The sequence below is a fragment of the Budorcas taxicolor genome, chromosome 15 (assembly GCF_023091745.1).
Source record: "Budorcas taxicolor isolate Tak-1 chromosome 15, Takin1.1, whole genome shotgun sequence".
Classification (NCBI taxonomy): Eukaryota; Metazoa; Chordata; class Mammalia; order Artiodactyla; family Bovidae; genus Budorcas; species Budorcas taxicolor.
The window spans coordinates 44,761,503-44,788,904 of NC_068924.1; the positions used below are offsets into that span (position 1 = coordinate 44,761,503).

Sequence of the window (27,402 nt, forward strand, 5' to 3'; positions counted from 1 at the left end):
ATCTGGTCTTTGAACTCACAGAATTCATAATCTAGAGTGGGATATAGCTAATAAACAAACAATTGTATAGTCAGAAATAGATTTTAATCCTGTGAGGAAGTGAAAGTAAGGCAACTTGCAGAAGAATAAAGAGTGGGAAGGAGTGGAGGAAAGACTACGTACTTCAGACAGGTGGTCAGGGAACTCCCCGTAGCTCAGATGGTAAAGAATCTGCCTGCAATGCAGAAGACTTGGCTTTGATCCCTGGGTGAGGAAGATCCCCTGAAGAGGGGAATGACAACCCACTCCAGTATTCTTGCCTGGCAAATTTCATGGGCAGACCATGGAGTTGCAAAGAGTTGGACACGACTGAGCAACTTTCATTCATTCAAGGAAACTTTTCTGAGGAGGTGACATCTAAGATGGAACATTAAGGCTGCAAAGGAGCCTGACATGGAGAGAAGCATTCCAGGCTGATGGAATAGCATTTATGAAGGTCCCAGGGCAGGAAATGGCAGGTATACTGAAGAAAGCAAGAGCAAAGCTAGTGTAGATGGAGATGGAATGCGATGAGCTTTTTCGGGTAGGGTCTCTTAACTGAGTCCAGGCTAGTGGCATCCTCTGGGGTTGTGCCACGTGGTGGCCCTGGCTGGAGGTGAGGCCTATAGCTGGTAGCAAGAGACTATGGCGGTACGACACAGGGCCTTAACAGACCTGATAAGCAGCTTGTGGTGTGGAACTTGAAATTTTTATAAAACCAAAGTGTTATAAAAGAAATTGAGAAGACTTAAAACAGATTGGCCTTTCATGTTGGGTCATGAATCAGGAAATGGGTTAGATGGTTTTTCAAGGATCCTTCTATTTTGAGGACTCAGGGATTTTCATATATTTGGAGTAGAGACCTTTAAAATGTTCTGGTACTGAAAAGCTCTAAAAAAAAAACAAAACCACATTCCCAGGATATTAGGTCATTATACAAAGGGATTTCATCCAAATTGAAAGGAATTAGCAGGAATTTTGGAGGGTCTAACAGTAACTGAGCTAATCAGAAACAGAAGGCAAACATGCCTGATCTTGGAAGAACAACAGAAAGTCATCCTGACCAGAAATATTCTTAGAAGATATAGCAAAACTCATCATTAGGATGTTCCCAAAGGCAGTGGTGGGAGCCATACATATCTAAGCTGAAGGGGCCAGGTGACAGTAGGATTTCCAAAGCAAATGTCATGGCAGAAGCTGTGCCAATCTCTGTGACAAGTGGGGAGGCCTTAACTGGGAGTCCAAGCGTTGCATGTTCTGGGCTGAGCATGTGCCCAGGGAACTTTGGGACAAACGGTAACAGCTGCAGGAGGGAAGCAGTATGAAAGAGACAGCAGTGAGAAAAAAAAGATCATAATGAGAAAGAAGGGAGTAGAAATAATAACTAGCAATGCAGATTGTTTAGAGCCATCTCATCAAGAGTAACTTCCCCACCCGCCACAAATATGGTATGAAAAATGCTACTTAAAAAAGGATGTTAAAAGTGTTCTGGAGGATCAAGGAAATTTCATTCATTTCCCCCACTTTGTCAGTAAAAAGGCTTTGTGTGTGTGTGTTTATAGCACAACTCTAAAGAATTATAAGACCATATCCTTCTCATTATGGTAAGACCCTGAGTCAAAGATACGTATTTCCAGATATAACCCATAGAATCAGGTCAGCAGTAATTTAGATAAGAATGTTTGAAATGCAAAATGATGCAAATTATCAGTATTAGGTCAAATACAGCTGGAAAGAGTTTAGTTGTCATATGGGACTCAAATATTACTAAACAACTTTAGACATCAGAAGAGAGAATTTAATTGCATGACTTCAAAACTAAAATACATCAAAATGTAAATGCATGGATAATTCCTTCCCTTTCTCTTTATTTTTGTTTTCCTTCTACCCAGTTTCTATAGGTCAGTCGTGAAGATATCTACAGTTTTTAGTTTTAAATAAAATCTATTCTTTGATATGCAGGTTACGTATGTATTTTCTAGAATAAACACTAATAATTATAGTGATATGATTGCAATCAATTCTCTAGAATTATGGCAGAGTCCTCGGACCTTTCATCTAATAAAAACACAGTACTATTACACCATATTGATGGAACCCAGATCAGAAAAATTAACATGCAGAGTAAAACCCAACAGGAGACAATTTCAGTGGAGACTCCATCTGAAGGCCCTACTTACTGAAGCACTGAGAGGATTTTGTTATGAGTCTGCACCAATGCACAAACTCCACGGCAGCATCAGACAGAGCTCTAGCTATATTTAAGTCTTAAATCTGAAGAGAAGCCCTAATGATAAAATCTGAAGATTTCTTCTAAACCAAATGGCAAACAACCATCCATTTCTTCACAGAGGAATATTTTAGATAAAGTTCTTTGGTTCAGAATTGGAAATGATGCTAAAATAGGTTTTGGAAAAAATTAAATTACAGACTGTCATATTCCATCCCACTTAATGTGAATGAGCAGAGCCTCTAGGATAAACTTGATTAACATAAAAAGGGTAAAATCTTCTAGAGGACAAATAAAAAAGATTTTTTTAAAAATAACTGCAAACTGTGCTTGTACTTTTCAAATAACAGCACATGCTATTCCTCCAGCTATCACTCAAGCAAATATTTTCATTTTAAAGAAAGTTGCTTTCTTAGTCTCTTTTCCTGAAGCCTTATTGAGAGTGAATTTTTATATACAGTGCAGAATTGGCGTTTAGCCTCAAAGCTATCTTTATGCATCAGAGTCCTGGAAGAGGCAGGTCTCAGTGATGATGATAATGACAGCATCACCAAAAACAAAACAGCAGCTCATGGTGTGGAGCAGCCACTAGGTGCAGGCCTGTGCAAGGCATGTGACGTGCATGTCAGGATCTCATTCTCAAAACCACCTATCTCTGTTCCTCTTACACAAGAGAAACAGAAACAGACGAAGGTTAAATACTCTGTCCAATATCACACCTGCAGGTAAAGCTAGTTCACTGGCCCGAAGAGCCCTTGCTTTTTGTCACTGCACTGTATTATTTCTCTACAGTGCAAAAGCACAAAGATCCAGCCCATGGAAAGACAGTGACACTAGGCCTAGGTTCTCTGTAGTCCTTGAAAAGCCTGGAGATGGACAAAGACCTCCAGCCACCGTGTGGGACTCTATGGAGACCCTGTGTGTGGCAGCTGGGCTAGGCTAGAGGCGCAGGGAATCAATTTCATAGCACTACAAGAGCAGCATAGAAGAGAGGCTAAAAACTTGGGCTCTGGTGGTATGTGAACAGGGGTTCACACCCTGACCTGGGTGCTTACCAATTTATGACTTCGTTTCTTAATTTCCTTAAGTTTCTTCTTCTGTGAGATGAAAATGATAATAGGATCTGTTTCACAGAAAGTTGTGAGCAATGATAAAATAATACACATAAAGTTCTTGGACAGTCTTTGATATGGAAAGTCTTAGCAATGTTAACTACTGTTATTATGAATTAAGGAGAGATTAAGCAGTGCTCAGGAACCTGACTGGAATATAGGAAGCAACAAGTTTTCCCACATTCGTGTCTCTGATACCAAAGGGACATGTGAAAGGTTACAGGCTCCTTGGCTAAGTCAATGCCATTGCTGTCAAGAGAAGGAAGCGGGGCAGCGTTTGCCTTGCATCCAGAAAGGAAGGGGGCAGTACTGACCGAGCTGATGAAGTTGGCTCTGTGACTTGGCGTTGCACGCGGATGCCATGGGCACAGCTGTCCTGTTCCCCCGTCTGGGTTGAGAGGGGAATGTCTGGGGAGGTGTGACTGATCTTCATGGAGGAGTCTGGACAAGGGGTGGGAGGGTCTAGGAAGCCCTCACTGTTCTCCTGCTCATTGGTCTCTGTGTCCGTGTAGTTAAGAGGCTCCTGGTTGTTGTCTTTGCTACTAGAGAACAGGCCTCGTTCTCGCCACGGAACCCAGCAGAGTTTCCAAGACACGAAGAGAGACACACCAAAGAGAGCGAGGCCACAGGCAGTGACTACAAGGGTCAGCAGGCTCACTGAGATATCTGCAAAGAAGCAAAGATCAAAGGTCAGTGGGATTGCTCCTCCCGTGCCCACCTACTGCACGGTGTGGTCAGAATGACCCTCTCATTCATGCATCCCTCAGGAGTGACGGCAGAAGGCCAGGCCTGGGATGCTGCCATATCACCTGGGATGTATACTGAATGTCCCTGCTGATTCTGAGGCAGGGACAATGAGGATTCAGACACAAGCACAGAGGATGTAACATGCAGGCATGTTTAGAAACAAACAGCCTGTGATAGCAAGAGACAGGGTGTATTCAGGGGACCAGGAATGCCCTGCAAGGCAACTGAGACCCTGTCGCCTCAGCAATAAAAATCACTGATATTCTGGGAGTAGAGTGGTTTCAACTATCATTAAAAATTCCTCTGTCATCTCAGAGAGCAGTATAATTTGGGAGTCATTTAAGTAACATCTTTTTTAAAACAAGAGAAAATTAGAGTGCTTTTCCCTCTTTTTGATATGAGCTTTTAAAGGTCTAAACATTTTGTAGCTCAAGGCCTCTGAAGCCTCAAGCATACCCACCACCTGGTGGTCAGGTGCCCAGGACCGGTGGAGAACAGTCACAGTTTGGGTTTCCCCAGTAGCAGAGCTGAGACAAGTGGTCAAGGGCAAGAGGTTTATTTAGAGGGTGAAGAAAACATAGGTAGGGGAGTAGGGAAGTGACCCAGTTAGAAGAGGGAAGTGACCCAGTTAGAAGAGGGAAGTAATTCAGGGGGGTAAGAAAGCAGCCAGTAGGGGGAGGGGGCTTTGTCAAGCCAGCTACCACAGTGGAGGAGCAGAGATTAAACTGCTGCAGAGGGTCCACACCCCAGGGGCCTGGGCTTCTTACAGCATCAATCCCCTTCAGTTATTGATTTGAGGGCAGCTCTCAAGGGGCCTCTGCTATGTGGGTGGCAAAGTAAGTTTCTGTGGCCAGAAAATTTCCACATTTCAAATAATGCAGGGCTGGCCTAGGAGGTCAGTAGGCAGATGCTCAAGTGCCAAGGGAGAGGGGTTGTGTGGGGCAACAACAACATCTGCTACACGGAGCATGGCCCCACGGCCTCAGCCAGGGTCCATGGCAGTGCAGTGTCTAGAGTTGGTGTGCACCCAATGCTCGGAACAAAGCCATCCCTCTCCAGGCTTCCACCCCACCCTACAGTAGAGCCAGGGAGAGGCTGACACATCAATCTGAATTCATTTCTAGCACTGTGGTGCTATAAACTCCTTCCTTAATGGACATCCCTACCTGCCCTTACTGGGCTCCATTACAGTCTGAGGCCCCAAGGATTCGTCCCAGGTTCTGCGTTTACTGTCCATCATTAATATTTGCACTGCTTCAGCCAAAGCTTTCTAGATGTCCATTACATGCCAGGGATTGTGCCAGGCTTTGGAGACACAATGGAGAACATGACAGACACACTCTAACCTTCACAGACTCCTATTCTAGTAAAGGGGAAAATTAGGAATCAGTTACTAACAGTCACAATGTCAACGATTCACAGCACACCAACAATCCATGACATGAGACAGCTGAGGCATGCATGTGAACCCATCCTGCAAGTCACTTCCCTAAGGAATCAAGCTGACCACCTGCTGTCTGTGCACTTTTCAACATGATTCTTAAGGTACTTGATCATTCTTATGAAACGATAAGACAATTTCTTCATGAAAAATTGCCCTTGACAGAAAGCCAGCTGCCAGGGCTGGTGATGGATCTGATGTGTCTCCTCCATGCCTCCCAATCAATCTTTGCCCTTGTGGCGAAACAACATCATATCTCTGGAAACACAGGGGCTCCAGTTTCAACACTGGTAATTGAGCTCAAAATCTTTGCTTATGCCATTTCTCTTCAAATATCACTGAAACAGGATAAGCAAACTATATAACTATGGAAAACAAGGACAAGTACTTTCTATCTAATACTGAGGCATTTCTGGGATTGTTTTAAACGAAAAACCAATCAGGGCTGAACATTTAACACAAGCCAGTGAAGGACAGGGAAGCCTGGCATGCTGAAGTCACAGGGTTGCAAAGAGTCAGGCACGACTGAGCGACTGAACAACAAAAAACAACAATGAAGAAATGCTGAGGGAAACACAGAACTTAAAAATCTCAGGTGCAGAGCAACAAAGGCAGGGATGGGGGACAGGGAAGAGTCAAGGCGGGCTAAGTAAAGGACACTAGAAATCGCAAATCATGGCGCCCCAACGTGAGGGGGGAGAGAACATGGTTTGGTCACAGGCTCTACTTGGTTCTGACAGCTCACACAGCAGGATGGAAAATTTGGTGGTGAAAACTTCTATGACAGGTGGTAGTACTGGGAGTGCCAGAAAGGAGGAAACCCTTCCCAGTGAATCAGGCTGCCACAGCAAAGATCAACCTCTACCTGCTCCAATGAAATCTAAAAATAAAACAATCTGTACAACACAGTGAAACCCCTTAATACATTCTGTAATCCAAACAGAGGCAAACTCCCTTCTCTGCATCATGTTAATCACTTTAGCACCAACCTGACACACACACCACTAGGAGGATGGCAGAGGCTGGACACACTGGAAGGCAGTAAGGTTACAAGTGTGATGTGATAATTATATATTATCATTTACCAAATATCCCCTCTTCCACACCATAGTGCCCCCTCCAACGATGGAGCATAAATCTCAAACCCTTGACGTTGGTCTTGGCCACATGACTTACTTTGGTCAATAAAGTACGTGTAGATATGGCCCATGCCACCTTGGAGCACAGGACTGTTGGGCTCCCACCTTCTGCCATGAGAAGAAGGCGGCTGATATTTCAGCCTAGGGGCCACAATGGAAGACTTGAGGTGCAGGCCCAGAGTCCAGAATGAAGAGCAAATTTAAACCTGATGCACAGACTGGGCAGGACAGCAAAACAATCCATAGATCCATGAGCAAAACTTAAACAGTTGATGTTTTATTTAAGTCACCAAGATTTTGAATGTGTTTGTCCCTATAGCAAAAAGTTGACTAATAAACATGATCATATAATTTACTGTCCAAGACTAAGATATATTTAAGAGGGTAAAGAGGTGAAATCAATAATCACATTGACAAGACACTTTACCCAGGACTGTCTAGGCCTATGGTCACCCTGCATTCAGAATCCTACTTGAGCTCTGAACTCATCCGCGTGGTACAACATGGCCTCTCGGAGTTTACTTGGCATTGACAACATGCTAAATAGAGTAAATCCTAGATCTATTTCTGCTAGTCACCATAGCACCTGACCCAGCTTAGCTGAGTCTCAGCTCATGTACCCCAAAACCACCTTTCTCCCAAGTCCAGTAATGGGAGATCCATGAAAGCAGGGGTTTTGTCTGTCCCTCTTAGGACTGAATCCCAAGCATTTAAAGGGTGCCTGAAACATAGCACACATTCACTGTACATTTGATGCAGCCCACCAGAGAGCCCTGTGGTCACCTCCAGGTCTACCGTGAGTTAAGGCTGTGTGGCCCGTAAGCTCCAGGAGCCACTCACTAGTCACATTCATAGTTGTTGACAGATGTCTGTGCATCCCAGGTACTACAGAAAATAACTGGCAAATAGCAAGAGGGACTTTTCTTATTTGCACAAAAGTGCCCTATAGGTGAGCAAGGGGTCAGAGAGCACCAGGAGAAACCAACAGTGACTTACACAGCCACACCAACCACTAAGTGCAGTCATCAGGACTTCTTGATAGCAAATAGCTCAGGGTACTCTTTACACACTCTATTTGTACTTTTCTCTCTTTTTTCAGAAAGAAGTACTAGAAAGCTGCTTTAGCCTCACTAAGGCCACACATACCATCCACCTCTGACCCACAGTCTCAGGAAAGAAAGAGGGAGAATTCATTCAGAATCACAAAATAGCTTTTTCAGAAAAGGAGTTACTGCTTAAGTAAGGTGGTAGGTACATGGCCATTTGTTTTATTACTGATTTTTAAACTACATGTATTATACAGACATACACACACACATATATATTCTTTGGCACTGACATATTTTATAATAAAAATTGAAAAAAGTAAATAGTACCATCAAAAAGTTATTACTCTAAAGATAATTTTTCTGAAAAATAGGAAAGTGTAATTGGCCCTTCTGTCCAAGAGTCAAGAGAATAACCAGGTGGTGATCCAGGATGAAATGAGGCACATGGTAGGTAATGCAGCTGGGACCCAGATCCTCAGAGGTGCCGCTGGTTGGGGTGACTGTGCATCAGTCTGTACCCAGAGCTGCTGCAGAACACCCCTTCAGGGAAGAGGCAGAGCGGTGTGTCCCGCCATCAGGCCTGACCATCAGCACCCTCTTCTGCAGGCCACTAGCCCTTGCTATAGGACATGAAGTACTGCAGCAACATCCCCGGACCCTGGACACAAGGCACCAGGACACCCCTAGACCCAGCAGACATCCCAGCGGGACACCTACGATTCCAAGGGATCCCTGCAAGCCTGGAGACTTGCTCTAGAATGACAAATATTACTGCCCAATGAACACATGGCTTGGGCACCTACACATCGTATGGAAAGGAACAGCAGTTGCCCTGCTGAACTGTGAAAGGATGGGAAGAACGTGTAAACTGATGACAACAACAGAGTCATAGGGAAAAATCAGCAACTTGGAAGAGGCTAACCCAGCTGAGCCATCAGAATAAATGACACCTGACATAAAACAAATCAATGTGAGAGACAAATTGACTCATATATTCAGTGAGATGTTTAAACTGTGGCCAAGAGAGATAAGTATGGCTGCAGCCGTAACCAGAATCAGACACCCCTCAGATTTCACCTGGTTTAACTATGAGATTGTAGCCCTAGAACTCCATAGCCAGCCACATTATCACAAGAGGAAAGGCATTTTCAGCCATCAGTGACTCAGAAATTATGTGATTCATGTACCCCTTCCTGCATAAAATTTATGGAATTCTCCAAACAAACAAGTAAAATTTTATGTTAGAATACAGAACTCAAGAAGGGAAGAGCTTTCTAGATAAGACATATACTTAGATACTAGATACCACAAGAATTAGTGATAATCAAAGAAAACAGTATAAAGTGTATTAAAACTAATTGCTGGTTTTGAGGTTATAAAGTTCAACAGAACTATAAAGGAAAAAAATCCACTTAAAAGAGCAAAGGAATGGTAACTACATTCACTTAAAATTCCAACAATTTCAACAAAATGTGGGAAAAGGAAAGAAGGAAGGAAAAACAAATTAAATGGCCTACACTGTTAGCAGGGAGACGTGACAGATGACAGATAACTTCAACTTGATGTTGATACGGAAATTAGGTGTAAATATGTACCTAAAATATTAGAGGGAGATAGTGACTCATAATGGTGCATGTGCATACAGATTTATGCATATATATCCTCTCCTTCCTGAGACACCCCCTGCCCATTAAATAATATGAAACAAAAAGCATAAACTCACAATCACAAAGAAAACAGCATGGGATGATTAGCAGTTTGTTGTGCTGTGCTTAGTCGCTCAGCTGTGTTTGACTCTTTGCAACCCCATGGACTGCAGCCCACCACACTCCTCTGTCCATGGGGATTCTGCAGGCAAGAATAGAGTGGGTTGCCATGCACTTCTCTAGGGGTTCTTCCCAACCCAGGGATCAACCCAGGTTTCCCACATTGCAGGTGGATTCTCTACTGCCTGAGCCACCAGGGAAGCCCTCATCCAGGCTCAGGATACAGACATTTTCAATACGGCAGTAACTAAGACTAAGATACTGATTTGAAAACAAGAGTAGCGACTGAAAATCTTCCCCCAATACTGTCCAGTATGTCTAGGGAGAAACCAAGGCGACTAGTGCAAGAATTGGTGCCCAAGAACAGAATTCTCCATATTCTGGCAAAAAATGGAACCTCATAAAGAACGCTTTAAGTAAATATTGACTGTTAAAACCTCAGTCACAGATGCATAGCCTTACACCCAGCTTTTCTACTGCCTCACTCTTAAATATGACTATGTTCCTTGGAAGAATAGCTATGACAAATCTAGATAGTGTATTAAAAGGCAGAGATGTCACTTTGCCGATAAAGACCCATATAGTCAAAGTTATGACTTGTTTCTAGTAGTAGTCATGTATGGATGTGAGAGTTGGACCATAAAGAAGACAGAGTGCTAAAGAACTGATGCTTTCGACCTGTGGTGCTGGAGAAGACTCTTGAGAGTCCCGTGGACAGCAAGGAGATCAAACTAATCAATCCTAAAGGAAATCAACCTTGAATATTCATTGGAATGACTGGTGTTGAAGCTGAAGCTCCAATACTTTGACTACCTGATGCAAAGAGCTGACTCACTGGAAGACTCTGATGCTAGGAAAGATTGAGGGCAAGAGGAGAAGGAGGTGACAGAGGATGAGATAGCTGGATGATATCACTGACTCAGTGGACATGAGTTTGAGCAAACTGAGAGAGAGAGTGAAGGACATGGAAGCTTGGCATGCTGCAGTTCATGGGGATGCAGAGTCGGGATTGAAAAACAACAACAATGCTTCAAAGAATTGCCAGCCATATAGAGAAATCTCACGGCAACATCAGCATATAGAAGGAGAAAAGAAAACGATGTTCCCAGAGAAAACAGGGATTAGGAAGGAAACAGCAACTTTTAAAACATTTCAATCACAGGAAATTTCCATGATGTATTTCCTCTATAAAACAAGGGCAGACTACTAGAATGAAATGGAGAAGAAAATAAGACAATCTTCTTAGGAAAAAAACAAACAAACAAAAACACGATTGCTAAAACAAATAAACAATTCAAAAGAGGGTAACCAAAGGTTCAGAAAACTTAGGCAAAATTATGCTAAAATTATTTCTACATTAAAAACCACATGGAGATAGAGCAAACCATTTCTGTTGGGATGAAATTAGAGGAGACTTTCACTTCCATGTTAACTTTTTATAAAGAGTAAATATTACTGAGGAAAAAATGAAAACATTTTTTAAGCTGCTGTAGTACATGAAGTACATGTGGCAGCACATTCAGGTGAACTTGGGTTTGTAATCTCCAAACATTTCTGAAAAACAGTCCTTATTTAACCCTGCTCCTTGGTTTATGAAGAACAAAGCAGTGCATATTATGAAAATCATTACAAAAATGGTCATCTCAGTTCCCCAGCACATTTCCCCTCCAAGTCAAACCCGTAAAAGCCATTTTTACCCTTGTCTGCTCATCTTTGTTCAGGCTTTTAGATCCATGAACAAAATATCAGGAGACTGACACAGGCTATCAACTTTTTATCTTGCTGATACCTATTTTAAACTTACAACTCTTTCCTCTCATGCTCATTCCATACGAGAAGGGATGTTTTAACACCAGAAACAAATGACATTCCCTTAAAATACTATATTGAGCTTTATGAATAAAATTATTACACTGTCCTTATTTTGTTAATTGCTTCAGAGTTGTGAGAACTTTGAACTTTGTATTTTCTGTCGGGATATAGCTGATGAACAGTGTTTGTAACAGTTTCAGGTCAACAGCACAGGGGCTCAGCCACAGGTGTACATGCATCCATTCTCCCTCAAACTCCCCTCCCGTCCAGGCTGCTACATAACGCTGAGCAGAGTTCTGTGTGCTATACAGTAGGTCCTTGCTGGTTTCCACTTTAAACAAAGCAGTGTGTACAAGTCCATGCCAAACTCTCTAACTATCCCTTTCCCTCATCCTTCCCTCTGGCAACCAAAAGTTCATTCTCTAAGTTGGAGAGTCTTTGTTCATTTTGTAAGTACATTCATTTATATAATTTTAGATACACATATAAGGGATGTCATACAATATTTCTCCTTCTCTGACTTACTTCACTCAGTATGATCATCTCTAGGTCCACCCATGTGGCTGCAAATGGCATTATTTCATTCTTTTTAATGACTGAGTAGCATTACATTATATATATGTACTAAATCTTCTTTATCCACTCCTCTGTCAATGGACATTTAGGGTGCTTCCATGTCTTGGCTATTGTAAACAGGGCTGCAATGAGCACTGGGGTGCATGTATTCTTTCGGATCATGTTTTTCCCTGGATATACGCCCAGGAGTGGGATTGCATGGTCATATGGTAGCTTTATTTTCAGTCTTTTAAGGAACCTCTGTACTGTTCTCCATAGCAGTGGTACCAATTTACATTCCCACAAACAGTGTAGGGGCAGGGTTCCCTTCTCTCCATACCTTCTCCAGCATTTGTTATTTGTGGAGTTTTTGATGATAGCCATTCTGGCTGATGTGAGGTGATATCTCATTGTAGTTTTATTTGCAAACATCTTCTCATCTGTCTCTTGGCCATCTATGTCTTCTTTGGAAAAATGTCTATTTAGGTCTTCTGCCTATTTGTTGACTGGGTTGTTCTGATGTTTGCCTCATGAGCTGTTTGTAAATTCTCGAAACTAATCCCTTGTTGGTCACATTATTTGCAAATATTTTCTCCCAATCTGTCGGTTGTCTTTATGTTTTATTTATTATTTCCTTTGTTGTGCAAAAGATTTTGAGTTTAAGTAGGTCCCATTTGTTTACTTTTGTTTTTATTTCCATTATTCTGGAAGACAGATCAAAAAAGATATTACTATCATTTATGTCAGAGGGTGTTCTGTTTTTCTCTGAGTTTTATGGTGTCTGGTCCCACATTTAGGTCTTTAATCCTTTTTGAGCTTATTTTTGTGTATGATGCTAAAGAATGATCTAGTTTCATTTTTTATATGTAGCTGTCCAGCTGTCCCAGCATCATTTGTTGAAGAGACTGTCTTTCCAACACTGTGTAGTTTTGCCTCCTTTGTCACAGATTAACTGACCATAAGTGCATGAGCTTATTTCTGGGCTTTCTATCCTGTCCCATTGATCTATATTTCTATTTTTATACCAGTATCATACTGTTTTGATGTCTGTAGCTTTGTAGTATAATTCAAAGTCAGGGAGCCTGATTCCTCTAGCTCCATTTTTATAAATCAAGATTGCTTTGGCTATTCAGAGTCTTTTGTGTCTCCATACAAATTCTGAGATCTTTTTGTTATAATTCTGTGAAAAATGCCATTGGTAACTTGATAAGGATTGCAATGAATCTGTACATTGCCTTGGGTAGAATAGCTATTTTGACAATATTGATTCTTCCAATCCATGAACATGGTATATTGTTCCATCTATTTGTGTCTTCTCAGAGCTGTGAGAACTCTGTGCTGCATAAATAAGGCACTGGAGATTGGAAACTATTGCCCTAGTCCCTTGAATGTCAGTCCTGCCCCGTCTCTACTTATGACAACAGTGTAGCTCAGGGCAAAACAGGAAAATAGATGACATTTTTGATACCCACCCAGTCTTCTTGTCCTAAGCTCCCCACTTAACTGCTCTCTCAACCTTGTGTTATCCCAGAAGACTAGAATTTTCAAAGGGATTGTATTGGAAACTAAAGACTTGATGTCTGTGTCTAGTCCTCTCACTGCCATAGAGACTTAGGGTGACAGCACAGAAGAGCCAGTGAAGATGCTCAGAATGAGTCAAGGTGTTTCCAGGGCAGGCAGAGGAAACCTCGAATCACAATTGAGGAGGGAAACAAAAAACATCAGAGCTGGAAAAAAAGGTGCTGAGTACTGAGACTGAGGTGGATGGGACATAAAAAGGGAGAGGAAACTCATGGTCAGAACCTGGGATGACAGGAACTGGTTTAAAAGAATGGTGCAAAATGAACTATAGCAGGTAGCTCAAGATCACTGATACAGTCACTAACATATGATTTACCTTTCTGCAAAAGGATTTGAGACAGCTTAAAAAATATAATGCAGCAGAGTAGGAGATACTTTCCAAGGAAATCAGAGCCAAAGAAAAATAAAACTAAGATGAAGATGAAGTCAGGGGGAAGTAAATAGCCAAAATGCATACATGAGGTTTTGTAAAGTTGCCAGAGGTGGCTACAGAATTGGCTCCCAACATCCCACGCATCACAGAAAAGAAGAAATATAACCAATGATATGATTCAGCATCTAGAAAACTATACAATTAAGAAATACTTGAGACAATGAAAATCTGCACTAGAAATGTAATGATATTAGAGGTTATTATTAATTACTTTAAGATATGATAATTGTATTGTGGTTATGTTGTATAGACAGATATGTAAACATTCAAATGATATCATGTCTGGAATTTACTTCAAATTACAGATAAATCAAGATTGGCCACAGGTTAATAATTCTTGAAACTAAGTAATGAGTACATGTGGCTTATTATATTATTCTCTCTACTTTTGAATATGTTTGACAAATTCCTAACACAAAACAAAAAACAAAACACATTTTGGTTGGAGAAAATGTTGATTTCTGACTTCAGTCTTAGACATTCTTATTTAACAGGTCTTGGGTGAGATTCCTTTAATCTCCATTTTTAACAAGCATCTCAAATCTCAGATTAACCTGATGCCAACAGTCTCCAGACAACAATGAATAAACAAGACCAAGTAAACACTGTATCTATGGTTCAGAACACAAGACGCCTGCCTAAAACAGCTGTGTCTTGGGGGCCTAATAAAAACAAAACTGGGAAATTCAGTTAGACAGTCAGGCCATGGAGAACCTGAAGATATCATATGGTAGCTTGCAGGGAAAGTGATAATGTAATTAGATGGAGGGAAACAGCCAAGACTAGACAGCTTTGATGATGAGATGTTAGGTGTTTCAGGGAACCAAATCAATGTGGAAACACTGTACTAGAATAAACCTAGAAGTCATCCAGAACAGACTTGTTGATCAGAATTCCCTCATCAACAATCCCTTCCATGTGACCATACGGACTTTATTTGAACACATTATTTTCTGTATTTTTTTTAAACTTAGTGCAATGAACATGTATTACTGTGCAATTTTAAAGGTAATAATAATAACAATAATAAAATTATTACATTCAAAAATTACAGAAGTCAGTGCAGGGGAACTTAGTCCCCCAATACCTCAATAGCCCAGAGGGTTCTGAGTGGTGACCTTTATCTTGGATAAAAAGTACGTAATAGATGTTAGGCTACAATTAAATGCTTTAGTGTTTAAATACTTGAACCTAAGTTGTCTGGGAAATATAATCTTGCAGAAACCTTGCTCTTTAATACACTGTAAGGCACCAAAGCACACTAGTAGAAACACTAGTGTTTCACACTAGTAGAAACACAAGTTCTAGAAACACACAGCCAAGGTCTGCAGTCCAGTATCAGTTGTGCAACATAAATCTCTTGGTATTCTGTTTTCTCACAGCAGCGTTAGGACAATAATACAATTTATTCCTTAGAGTTATTTAGAAAGGTACTGGCAGTCAATAAATGTAAGTTACTGTTTTTTTCATGAGGTGTCTCAGATTCACCCACTCCACATCTAGACTTATTCTTACTGCCAAGAAGTGGTCACCATGGTTAATGAATAACAAGGCTTCCCACAGCTTTATGAAATGGGGCCAGCAATAAGCAAATATTAAGCCCCAAATGGTGCTTACTGAGCTGAATTATGGACAACAAGAGAAAGAGCTTCTATTGAGCATCTGATATTTGCTAAGGACCATACCATGGATACAAACTAAAGAAGACTAGACACTGCCCTCAAGGAATCACTAGTCCTTTCAGTAATGCTATTTACAACTCAGAGTGCTGCTGAAAATCAGAAGTGAGGGATATACAACCCAATCTGGAGTTCAGAGAAGGCTTCCCATAAAACAGGAGTGAGCCAAGTCCTACTTATAACCTCTTCTCTTACACAAAGGCAAAACCCAGGTCACTTGGGCATGTGGTCAAAAGACTTCACCAGGAGGAAGGGAAAGCCAGGGCTTCTGCATATGGCCTCCAAGCTGCATAGGGCATAACTTGCCCAATTGTACATGGAGGCCCTGGGAAAGACCTGGCATGTTCCAAGGCCTCTCAGGCCACCTTTGCCACCATTTATATTTTGTGACCCTGGGTAAGTCATTGCTCCTGTATGGTCTTCCTCATCTGTCATAACGGGTCTGGGCAAGGTTCTTATAGCCTGTGGTTCTTGTGGACTTGCCAAATGACCTTGAGCTCACAGCAATGTTTCTCTAGAGCTAAAGCCATTGTAATAACTCCTATTAGTGACCAGAAGTCAATTGGTGCTCTCCACCTGAAGGCTATGTTTTAGGGCCATTCTTGGTTTTCATTCTTGCAGCTGACACGAGGTTGTCCTAGCTCATGGAAAAACATCGCCTCCTAATGCAAACTGCCCTGGGTCGGGAATATCCCCAGGAGTAGGGCATGGCAACTCACTCTAGTACTCTTGCCAGGAGAATCCCATGGACAGAGGAGCCTAGTGGGCTACAGTCCATAGGGTCATAAAAAGTCAGACACAAATGAAGTGACTTATCATGTATTCAGTGCAAACTGCAAGGATTATTAAGGGGTATTAACTTGGGTCTGCAGGGGCTATTCCATTATTAAGGTACTGAACCAGGTAAACAGATCACTCCAAGGCCTTAACTTTAAGTTCATGAACTGGTCAAACGAATTTGGGCATGGTAACTGGCAAGTGGCGTAACTGGATTCTATTGTAACGGACATTAAGAGAGGAGCATATTTAAAAGGACTGGGTCTCTGGCCCTATTGGGCTGCACCCCACAGGCCTACAAGGCCTTTACCCTGCAGGCCTAAAAGGCCTCTCTACCCAATAGGCCTACAAGACCATTACTTGCCCAGCTTCAGGACCGAAGGAAAAATCTAGAGTCAGCAACAGAAACACTGATGGTTTAACAGGTAGGGAGAGAGCTTATATGTCTGAAGTAAGGTCCTAGAGCAATTCATTACCACGTGCAGCAGACATAGCAGGACGGTGGCAGACTTTGCTCTGGGGACTAGGTTACCAGTTACAGGAGGAAATGACGTCAGGTCGGCTTATCAGTTACCGGGGAAACCAGCAGAGGGGCACGCCCCTTTGATTAACTATTGGAACAGTCATCAGCTGGGACTGGAGCAAGTGTGTAGGAAGGTCAGTTCTGTGACTAGGGTGCAGATGAATCCAGCACTGGTCCAGCAGGTAATATATGAGAGGACAGTCACCTAGAGTGGTCTGAACATACAAACCCTTGACCCTTTCCTCAGAAGGCTGTCCAGGTGATTCTGCCAGTGTTAAGGAAGCAGTCAGCCTAAAATTAGCATTGAGAGAACACGTTCTGTTGCACCTTCTATTTACAAAGTGCAGCCTCATCAGTGTGACCCGCACCTCCTCACACTGCCATCACCCCTCTGCCTTGGCCAGATGGGGCAGAGGCTGCTCAGGCTACATGGTGATTGGAGCTGCAAACACTAAGAGCTGTGTTTTGGCTCTTGCATCCCAAATCCCTGAGCTCCCACCCCTGTTGAGCCTGGGCCTCTGTTGTCTGCATTAACAGAAAGGCTTGGGAACTATCTTCAGGTTTGCTGCTGGGTTTCCATTCTCTTCATTTTCTACAGATATTATTTAATTGGAAAAAAAAAGTCCATGAAAGAAAATATTTTACCACCCGCTGTAGCTTCACTTGAAGTGCTTCCAAAATCTACAGTTTTCTGTATCATGGGATTCTGGTCTGTGCAGAGTAAATAAAACATTCAGATATACTAAGATTCTTAAGAAATAACAGAAAATCTGATGTGTAGGGTTTTATATAATGGGGACTTTTTGCCTGAAAAGAACACCATGAAACAAATCTTAAGAACATGTGGAGATCAAGTAGAGGCCCAAGAGGTTAGAAACCTTCCCCGGTGTGCCTGCGGGAAACTGGAGTCTAGGTCCAGTTAGCACTGGATAGGATGACAGTGGGCACCTCGGAGGTCTGGTGTCTAGCTCTGTAACTTTCTATGAGACTCGGGGCTGCCTGCAACTTCTCTTTAGAAGCCATTTCTCACTTCTAAAATTGGGGGGTGGGGTGGGGTGGAAATACCTCCCTGCCTGGCTCTTTTGAAAATTAGGTACCTACACCTCTACTTGTATTAAGAGCTTGTCACAGTGCTTTCAAGTAGTGTTACTTAAAATTCTTTTCTAGCTTAGGACTGCTGCACTGGCCTAGGAATTCACACCTCCCACAGGACCTCTTTCCAAACTCTGTTATGCAGAGTCATTTCCCAAGCTAGATCTGGTCTTGCTTTGATCCAATTAGTCTTTAAATCTATTGTCTACCCTATGGAACAAGATCAAAAGGTTGCTGACAACCACCTTTGTGAACCAGCATTTTTAGAAAAAAATCTCACAAAGCAACATGTGGTGGAAATGCTTCTTCGCATTCCTGGCTCCCCTGAGGAGTGACTTTTCCCCAAATGCTCCTGGTCACTTCTCCCACCTCCTCCTGCTCCATTCAGAGGGGAAGTGGGTTACTCAACTAACGTGAGGCAGCCCCGCGTCTCCCTTCTATGTGGTACCTGTCTGCCTGCATAGGGCATAGTGCATTTACAGTACCTTTACTGGGAAGTCTGTTACTGTGGCTGGACCCCAGAATAAGACAGACTCTCTCTCCTGGTTCTTCCTCAGGAACAGCTAGACAACTGTAGGACAGGGCCTTGATCTTTACACATATGTCCTGGCTGACAGCAGGCCTGGGCACATGCTCTCTGTGTCCTTACAGGTGAGGAAACAGAACTGCCAGGCTTCCATTAGCATGAAGGGAGTTACATGGGTGTTATTCTTTTCATAGCACAATAGTTCAGCCAGAGACAGGATATATGAGGAAATCACCTGCAGTCTGGGTGTAGACTTGCTTTTAAACACATGTGAGACATTCCCCAAGAGTCTCCCAATAATCCCTAGAAGAAGGACAAGAGGTCCCAGTGAGTCCTGGTGAACTGTTAGAGGAAACGGGTCAATGCATTTTCTGTATCTTTAGGCAGTTGAATTCTAGGCATTTCAGTTATTAGAATTCTATGACTCTAAAACAATCTTTTCCCTTTCAAATAAAAAAATTAAAAAATCCTATACTCCAATGATGTACTGTTTATATGTGATGCCCTTTAAAAGAGAGTCAAAGACTTTTTTCCAACATCTGATTAACTTACGTCCTAACATTTGGACACCTGACACATACTGTCTTCTAACGGGAACTCTGTGTCGTGCATCTTCCATTAACTGCTCCAAACCCACTCTGCTTTGCTTTCCACCCTGCTCTGGGCCATGGAGGCTGACCTAGAGGGAATTCATCAAGGGGGTCTGCTGAATTCAGCCAATAGGAGGCCCTCGTGGGAAATTGGAGAGTGGAGGGAGAGCAGTCACAGTATTTTCCTCCCCAGCTTCCTTCCTGCTGGGCCACCATGTTGGATGTGTCCCTCTGCTGAAATCCACAGCTCCTTTTCGGGGTTCTCTGAGGCCTGTGGGTAGCAATGGCTCCCTACTATTACCAGCCCTGAAGCAATGTACTATCCCTCACCGTTTCCCTGAATCCTGACTACATCTCTGTAAAAAGTCCCTGTATTAAGGTTTTCTCAAGTTTCTTAACTTGACGATGCTGCCTGTTCCCTCTGGCGCTCAGACTGATTCTCTGTGTTAATGACTTGTTTTCTACTCCAAGCGCTACCTCTTGTCTTGACCTGTGTAACCTCCATGCATAATCTCTGGGAACCTGACCTTGTATCTGGGCTTAAGTTTCCTAATACATAAAACGAGAGGTGATGAGGTGGAAAAACTCTTCCAGAGCTCATATTCTTGAAGTTATTAGAGAGCTTTTATTTCCAAAGTATCTTCTACAACCTAGCATGATATCTAACATACAGAAGGCATCCAGTGTTTGATAAAATTCTAAGCTATGTATCACTTCCCTTTTTATATCCACTAAAAATGTCCTTTAGGAAAAGAAAATGCCAAAGAAACCATGTGTTTAAGTATACAGAATGAGCATTAAGATTACCTTTTCATGACTGATAATAATATATTTTATGCTTCTCTGAACATTTAAGTCTCCACAGAGGTAGTGCTGTGTAGTTGGAAGAGCATGGGCTCTGGAGACAGCCATCATTTATTAAGTTAACTTTACAGCATATAATACTGAGCTGCCTTTACGAAGATTTTATGTAATTGGGAGTAGAGTGATCTATTCAGAGTGTGCCAAAGAAACTAAATTTTCAGGAGACTCTTCCAGCCAGATGATGTCTCCATATAGTCTTGCTTTTTTATGGCCAACATTAACCCTAGAAATCTCTCTCCTGAGAAACAGCTCCAAGTCACACGGCTACTTGAAGTCAGAGCAGAAAGTGGATTCCTGGACCATGCTGTTCCCTATTTTTATTTTTCTTTCTTCTGTCTGGCTTGAACTTTGGCCCATGGCTAAAGACAAAGACTCTTTTCCAACATATAACCTCTTACTAGCTTGGACTTTTATACTCAAAATCCTAATGTACCCCCATGGTCATCGATCTGCCTGTGCTAAAACCATGATCAAGCTTCAACTTTTGGCAACTGATAAAAAGCCTGGGGTCTTGTGTCTCTGCATTTAACTGTCAATTTTCTAAAAATTATGTTTTTAAGTCAATTTCCTTTTAGCGAATATTTCATGCGGCTGAAATGAAGATGGTTTCTTTTAAATCACTGATTTGCATCAGTAGTCATACATAGAAACTGCCATTTATTCATCATCAGAATGATGAATAATACTGGCATATGACCAAGAAATGTAGTAATTGTTCTAAAGATTATTGACAAATAAAGAAAGAACCCTTAGACTTCAATATAAATTATTCTTAACTCTAACAGGAAGATACAAGGAATACCAATTCTTCTCAGAAGCATTCTCTTTATGACGGCCGTCTCTATGATTCACAGAAATTCTACCTAGTGGCCACGGACAGAGACACAGCTAAAAGCAGACGCTGATGGTTTTTCCCATTTCTGCAATCCTCACTTCTCTAGAAGCCAGGTAGGCTTATTTTTTCACTTTTTTTTAAAAACTGTGGTAAAATCTACATAATATTGATCATTTCCACCATTTTTTTTCAAATGTATATACCCTCTATTTTTTAATTTTTTATGGAAGATAATTGCTTTACAGAATTTTGCTGTTTTCTGTCAAACCTCAACATGAATCAGCCATAGGATTACATATATGCTTTCCTCTTTGAACCTCCCTCCCACCTACCTCCCCATCCCACGCCTCTAGGTTGATACAGAGCCCCTGTTTGAGTGTCCTGAGCCATACAGGAAAGTCCCATTGGCTACTGTTTTACATATGGTGACGTAAGTTTGCTGTTACTCTTTCCATCCATCTCACCCTCTCCTCCGCTCTCCCCATGTCCATAAGTCTATTCTCTATGTCTGTTTCTCCACTGTTGCCCTGTAAATAAATTCTTTAGTACCACTTCTTCCAGATTCTGTATACATTTTCACCATTTTAAAGTGTACAGTTCAATGCCAAAAGTACAATCACATTGTTATGGAGTCATTATTACTACCCATCTATAGAACTCTGTCATCATCCCATACTGAAGTTCTATACCTATTAAACCAAAACCTACCATTCCTTTCTTTCTCCACCCCCAGCTCCTGGTAACCAGTCATCTGCTTTCTCTCTCCATAACAGACCAAGTAGTTTGCCTTATCTTAATGAAAGTTGGGTCACAAGACAGACCCTTCACCTCCCAAAAGTACATAGAGAAGAAGAGGAGATGATCACAACCAGATAGCACAGGCAGGCTCCTACATGAACACAGAGGAGAGGACACATCCCACGTGTTGCTTTGGAGACTGAAGCAGGGAAAGGGACAACAAACAGATGTTCTGCTAACAATCTCCCAGTCCTCTGATCTTGGATGAAAATGCACTCTCCTGAGGATGCATGGAACTATTCCCACTTTTTTTGGGACTCATCAGCATAGTTTTATCACTAAGGGTCCAAGCAGCACTGCCAGGAGACACTCTCTACACAAGCTGGGCTGGAGAGAGGAACAGTGTTTCCCTGAAGACCAAAAATGTGAGCACTGGATTCAGGAGTAAAGAAGACTCCAAACAGCAGAGGTAGAGAGGGCAAGGTTCTCACGCTTAAAGGGGCAGAAGAAATTGAGGGTGGATCAGGGTAGATCAGACAGGTGCCTACAGAGATTAGGCTCTACAGAGCATAGATTAGCAGGAAGCCAAGGCAAGGGGAACAGGGACTGTGCTGGAGGAGAGAAATGGCAAGAACAGAAAGTACGGCTGAGAAGGATGACAAAAGCGGGAGGCACAGCTGAAAGACAGGAAAGCCAAAGGAAGAGGCTCATTTTATGTGGGATATTACTCTCCTCCACATCCTCCAAGGGAGACCCACAGGGAAACACAAGAAGTAAAACAACAGGGACACTTCCTACTGCTTGACAGTTAAAGGCTGTTGATACAGCAAGCCTACATTTAAAAATGCTAAAGTAGATCTATCCAGGTCGACGCAGGAGTTCGTGATATTCAGGGAGATATCTGAGTTAATAATAAACAAAACAGAAATAAGTTTTGAAACTATCAGAGAGGATGAGACATTATTATCATAAAAAATACAAGAGAATTACTAAGCCAGGGTAAGACTGACAAAGAGTTAGGTTTTTAACAAATGCATATAACTCTGTAAGCTTCACTAAACATCAAAACTAGGCAGGGTACATGGTCCCTCTCAACCCAAGTACTTCTGCCAAGTACTTCAAATGGAGTACCAGCCCCACCCTGGGGCTCCTCCCAGGGTTTCTCAAGGCCCTAAGAGTCACATCCTGATTCTCTTGGCTGTGACTCTGGGAGTCTGTGCCAAAAGATGCTTGGACCACCCTGCGGAATTAAGTCTAATTATGCTAGCTATCATGATGCTTCCTTCTACTGTAAACACAGGGACTGCTACATGTCACCTGGAAGGCATGGTACGTCAGAGCTTAAACAATCTGACTTCCATAAACAACTTATAAAAAATGTGTAAGGAAATTGGGGGAAGGCGTAAGGTGTCTGTTTGTCTTTATAACTTAGGAATTTCTGATAATTTGTTAGAAACTAGAAGAGAGCCCCTTTCTCACTGCCCCAAAATGAGAAAGAAAAAGTTACAACTAGGTGTCATCACTATTAATCAAGTTAGATATAAAATCAGGGTAAAGGTGAAAAAAGTTATAAGTGAGGAGTCTGACACTATTCTAAAACAGGGAGTCACTCAATTTCTTCTCAGATCTTTGAACAATTAAGGACTGAGACCACAACTCCAGTGAACTGAGAAGTCGATGTGGATAATTACATCTAAGTATTAATTGGTGTTATCTTGAGGACTAAGTGGACTCTGCTGAAACCTCTTCTGACCAGTGTTGGTCACAGAGTTCTGAAGCTTCCACTTATGAAGTTATAAAAAGAAACATTAAATTAATATGGGCATTGAAAGAGAAACCCACCTGATCTTTTGCCTCAAAATTCCCCTCAAATAGGGTCCAAGGATAGCTGGTGCTATAGACTGTCTGTGTCCCCACCAAAATTCATAGGTTAAATCCTACCACCACCTAATGTGATGGAATTAGGAGGTGAAGCCCTAATGAAAGGGATTCGTTCCCTTATTAGAGACCCAGGAGAGTTCCCTCCTCCCTTCACTCACATGAGAACACTGAGAGAAAGCACCTTCTATGAGGAAGTGGGCCACCCCTACACACTGAATCTGCCTGCTCCTGGATCTTGAACTCCAAGTCTCCAGAAGAGTGAGAAGTAAGTTTCTGTTGTTTGCAAGCTACCCAGTCTATAGCAGCCCACTTGGACTAACGTGACTGGGACCCTTGAGGAAGCAGTAACAAAATGGCCTGAGTAGATGGCCTGGGTAGAATCATACTATGTTGTCTTCTTGTTGCGTAAGGTTCAAACGCCATGGTGACATGAGGGGGAGGGTGTGGAAAATGCTGGTAAAGAGGAAGAAGCATGAGAAATGGGAAGAGGGAACAGAAGATTCATCCATACTACAATATTCCGTGGTAAACATCTCTAAGACAAAACTGGATGTAGAGAAGAGACAGAAAGCAGTAGAAAGTTAGGAAAAACAGAGGGTTAATCTAGAAGGTTCGCCCAAAATATAAAATGGAGGAAACAGAGGGGAGGAAATCCTCATAAAGATAAAATAACATTTCTCAGAGTAAAACGACATAAGGTTTTGGATTAAATATCTCAGGAAATGCTGGGCATGATGAATGAAAAAGGGCATATATCCAGGCACATTGCTGTGAAATTTCAAAATCTGAAGGCTAGAGAGAACACCATATAGAGACCTAGATGCAGGCTGCCTTTAGACTCCTTTTAAGCAATTCTATGATGCAAAACCATGAAACAGTACCTTTAAAATTCCAACAGAAAATCATTACAGAATGTATGCTCAGCCAAATCATCCATAAAAATGAGGGCAAAATAAAAGCACTTTTAACAATGCAAGGACTGGTTATTTATATCCTATGTCCATCTTCTGAAAAGTTTACTTGACTATGTACTCTGGCTAAATGAAAAAAAAAAAAAAAAGGAATCAAAGAAAAAATAGGGAAACGAATAATAGTTTATAGCCATACTTTCAGTGCCAGTAATATGGGGTCCCAGGACATCAGCTCTGTGTAGCTTAGAGAATATTTCTAAATGGAAGCAGAATTCCTAGGAAGAATACCAACAAGAAGAGAGTAGGTTCCCAACATCAAATGTATGATTGAGAGACTGGGTATATTCAATAATACAGAAATGTATTTTCTTGCCTGGGAAACCCCATGGACAGAGGAGCCTGGTGGGCTACAGTCCATGGGGTCACAAAAAGCCAGACACGACTTAGTAACCAAACAACAACAACAACAAATGCTGCTCTTTGCCTACAAAATATCCCAAGTAATTTTATGATAGAAAATATCAGAGTCTAAGAAAAACAAAATGCCACCAAAGAAAGTAACAAATATCAAACCAATTAAAATGTGATCAGATTTTGAATAATTGATAGCATACAGCAGAAGACTCTGGATATAGGAACTTCAAGTGGCAAAAGATTAACAATCTAAAACTATGCTTCCTTTCCCGAGGGTCCAATCACACTTCATGGCTCAGCTGTTACTAATTTGAATAAAATTACAATATTGATAGCAATAAGTGTCTAGCAAGTGCCAATGCTGTGATAAGCATCGCTTATGTGCTAATTCGTAAAACCCTATGATTATCACAATTAAACAGATGAGGAAACCTAGGTACAGAAAGGTAAAGCAAGTTGTTTAAGGTTACTTTTAATCACCATACTCTAACAGTAGAAGCTAATAACACTCTTAGCTAATGTGGTTCGCACCAGTTAATTGAAAAAGTCACTGAAAAGAAAAAACCACCCCCTTATACCTTAAATATCTTATTTTAACTTAAACATTTTATCTTAACCAAAAATATTAATTTACAGGGCAAAATTATTTTCTTTGAATGAGTCTTTCGATTATAGTTTTGTGTCTTCTTTTTCACATTGAAAACACTCATAATGCAGTTTGCCTTCAACTCGAGTCTGTTTAAAGTAGAATAAAAAGTTAGATATTTGGAAAGCAATCTGAGAGGAGAATCCTTTTAGATTTTTATCATTGTTTTCAATCTTCCACAAATGCTCCTCCACTCCTAACTCAGCACCATTAAAAAAAATAAGTTGCCTTTACTGAGTCTTTGAAGCATTCAATTCCACTTTCAAAGAAACAAGTTTCTCTTAGTATTCATATTTCATCAGCATGCTTCTGTTGTTTAGTCACTAAGTTGTGTCTGACTCTTTTGAGACTCCCACCAGTCTCCTCTGTCCATGGGATTTCGCAGGAGAGAATACTGGAATGGGTTGGCATTTTCTTCTCCAGGGTATCTTCCCAACCCAGGGATTGAATCTGTGTCTCCTGCATTGGCAAGCAGATTCTTTACCAATGAACACCAGGAAAGCCCATAATATTTAATTAAATTATATAATCTCAATAGTAAGTACAATCAGAATAAACAAGTTTGGGGACAAAAATAACTACTTCTTAGTCAACACTCAGCTTAATTTATGGGAGCAGGAATAAACAGGAATAGAAGTGAATAGCCTACTATCCACTAGCATTCAGCATTTATTGACAAGAAATTGAAAGTTCTGATAATTACAGCCAGTTAGGTAACTGGAAATTGGCTAAGAAAGCTTCAACTGTACCATAAAACATAGTTTGTTGATATGTATTGTTCAAAATTAACATATAGGCAAAACAAGAATGATTTATAATACAGTATGTAAAAATTTTACTATCAGTATAATAAAAGCTTAAGAGGTAACCAATATCCTTATTTTATAAAGTAGAAGATCCAGAGATAATCTCTAATGTTGACACAATAGGAAATGGATATTTAAAACATATTTTTTAGAGTATAAAATGTAACCAATAAATAGAACTCAAAATAACATAATGCACAGATTGGAGATAGGAAAACTCCTCATTTACAAATACTCTGAAGTTGGCAAATAAAAAAACCCCTAAAGCACAAGTGTATTACAGTATGAAGGTAATTATCTACCTTCAGAAACCTATAACTAAAAAAGATTAAATATAAACGGTTGCCTCTGAGAGTGGATCCACAAGTAAGCAAACTTCTCTTTCTCTTTTCTTCAATGCTCACTTTTTAAAACACTGTGTGTGTGTGACGTATACACATATATTACTTGGATGATTATAATTATAAATAAAATGTGGATGAATGAAATATAAAGAAAATATACTTTAAATTAGTAAGCTAAAACATCCCCAACTCTGACTAAAAAATTAAGGGCCGAAGGGGCTCTGTCTCAACTGAAACAGACGTCAAAAAACACCAAAAGCACTGCGAGGGGTTCTGTTTCCCACAGTGTTGCCTAGGAGCTAGCCCGGGGTGGCTGCCATCTATGGGGTCGCACAGAGTCGTACAGACTGAAGCGACTTAGCAGCAGCAGCCCGGGGTGGAGGACCCAGATGGCAGCACCAGCGTCTGAGTCTGCGCCTGCGCACAGTACCCTGGGAGGCGCGCCTTGGAGCAAGTGTAATTAGGCACTGCCTGCCATCGGCACGTGAAGCCCAGGGTGCCTAGCCTGCCATCTGCCTATCTGCTTCCCTCTGTGAACTCACACTCTAATACCTACCTGGCCAAAGGGTATTTTATAGAAAAACCTCCATCATGTTTTTCCATTCTTTGTCCTTAACCTGAACTATGGAATCAGCTGCCCATGCACTGAGAGAGCTTCCATACACACAGACTCATCTTGAAAGAAAAATAGAGAGATGGCATCAGTACTGTGAAATGGGTACAGGTTCTGCCTGCAAGCCAAGAGATTGCTTGGTTTCACTTTACTCTTTTTATATTATGCAAAAAGTTGCTTTTTCATTTTATAAATGTACTAGGAAGGAAGCTTTTCATTTTACAGTACTAGGAAGGAAGCTTTCTTATTCCAATTAAGAGTCAATGGGCACCATAAAAAT

General features: G+C 41.4%; 1 protein-coding gene across 1 annotated transcript in view; it reads right to left on the reverse strand.

The window, feature by feature from the left end:
- SYT9 (synaptotagmin 9) overlaps positions 1-27,402 on the reverse strand; it is a 175,826-nt gene that overhangs the window by 104,132 nt on the left and 44,292 nt on the right. Inside the window, exon 2 of the mRNA XM_052652116.1 lies at positions 3,675-4,026. Coding sequence (XP_052508076.1) covers positions 3,675-4,026 — 352 coding nt within the window. The remainder of the gene's footprint in view (positions 1-3,674; positions 4,027-27,402) is intronic.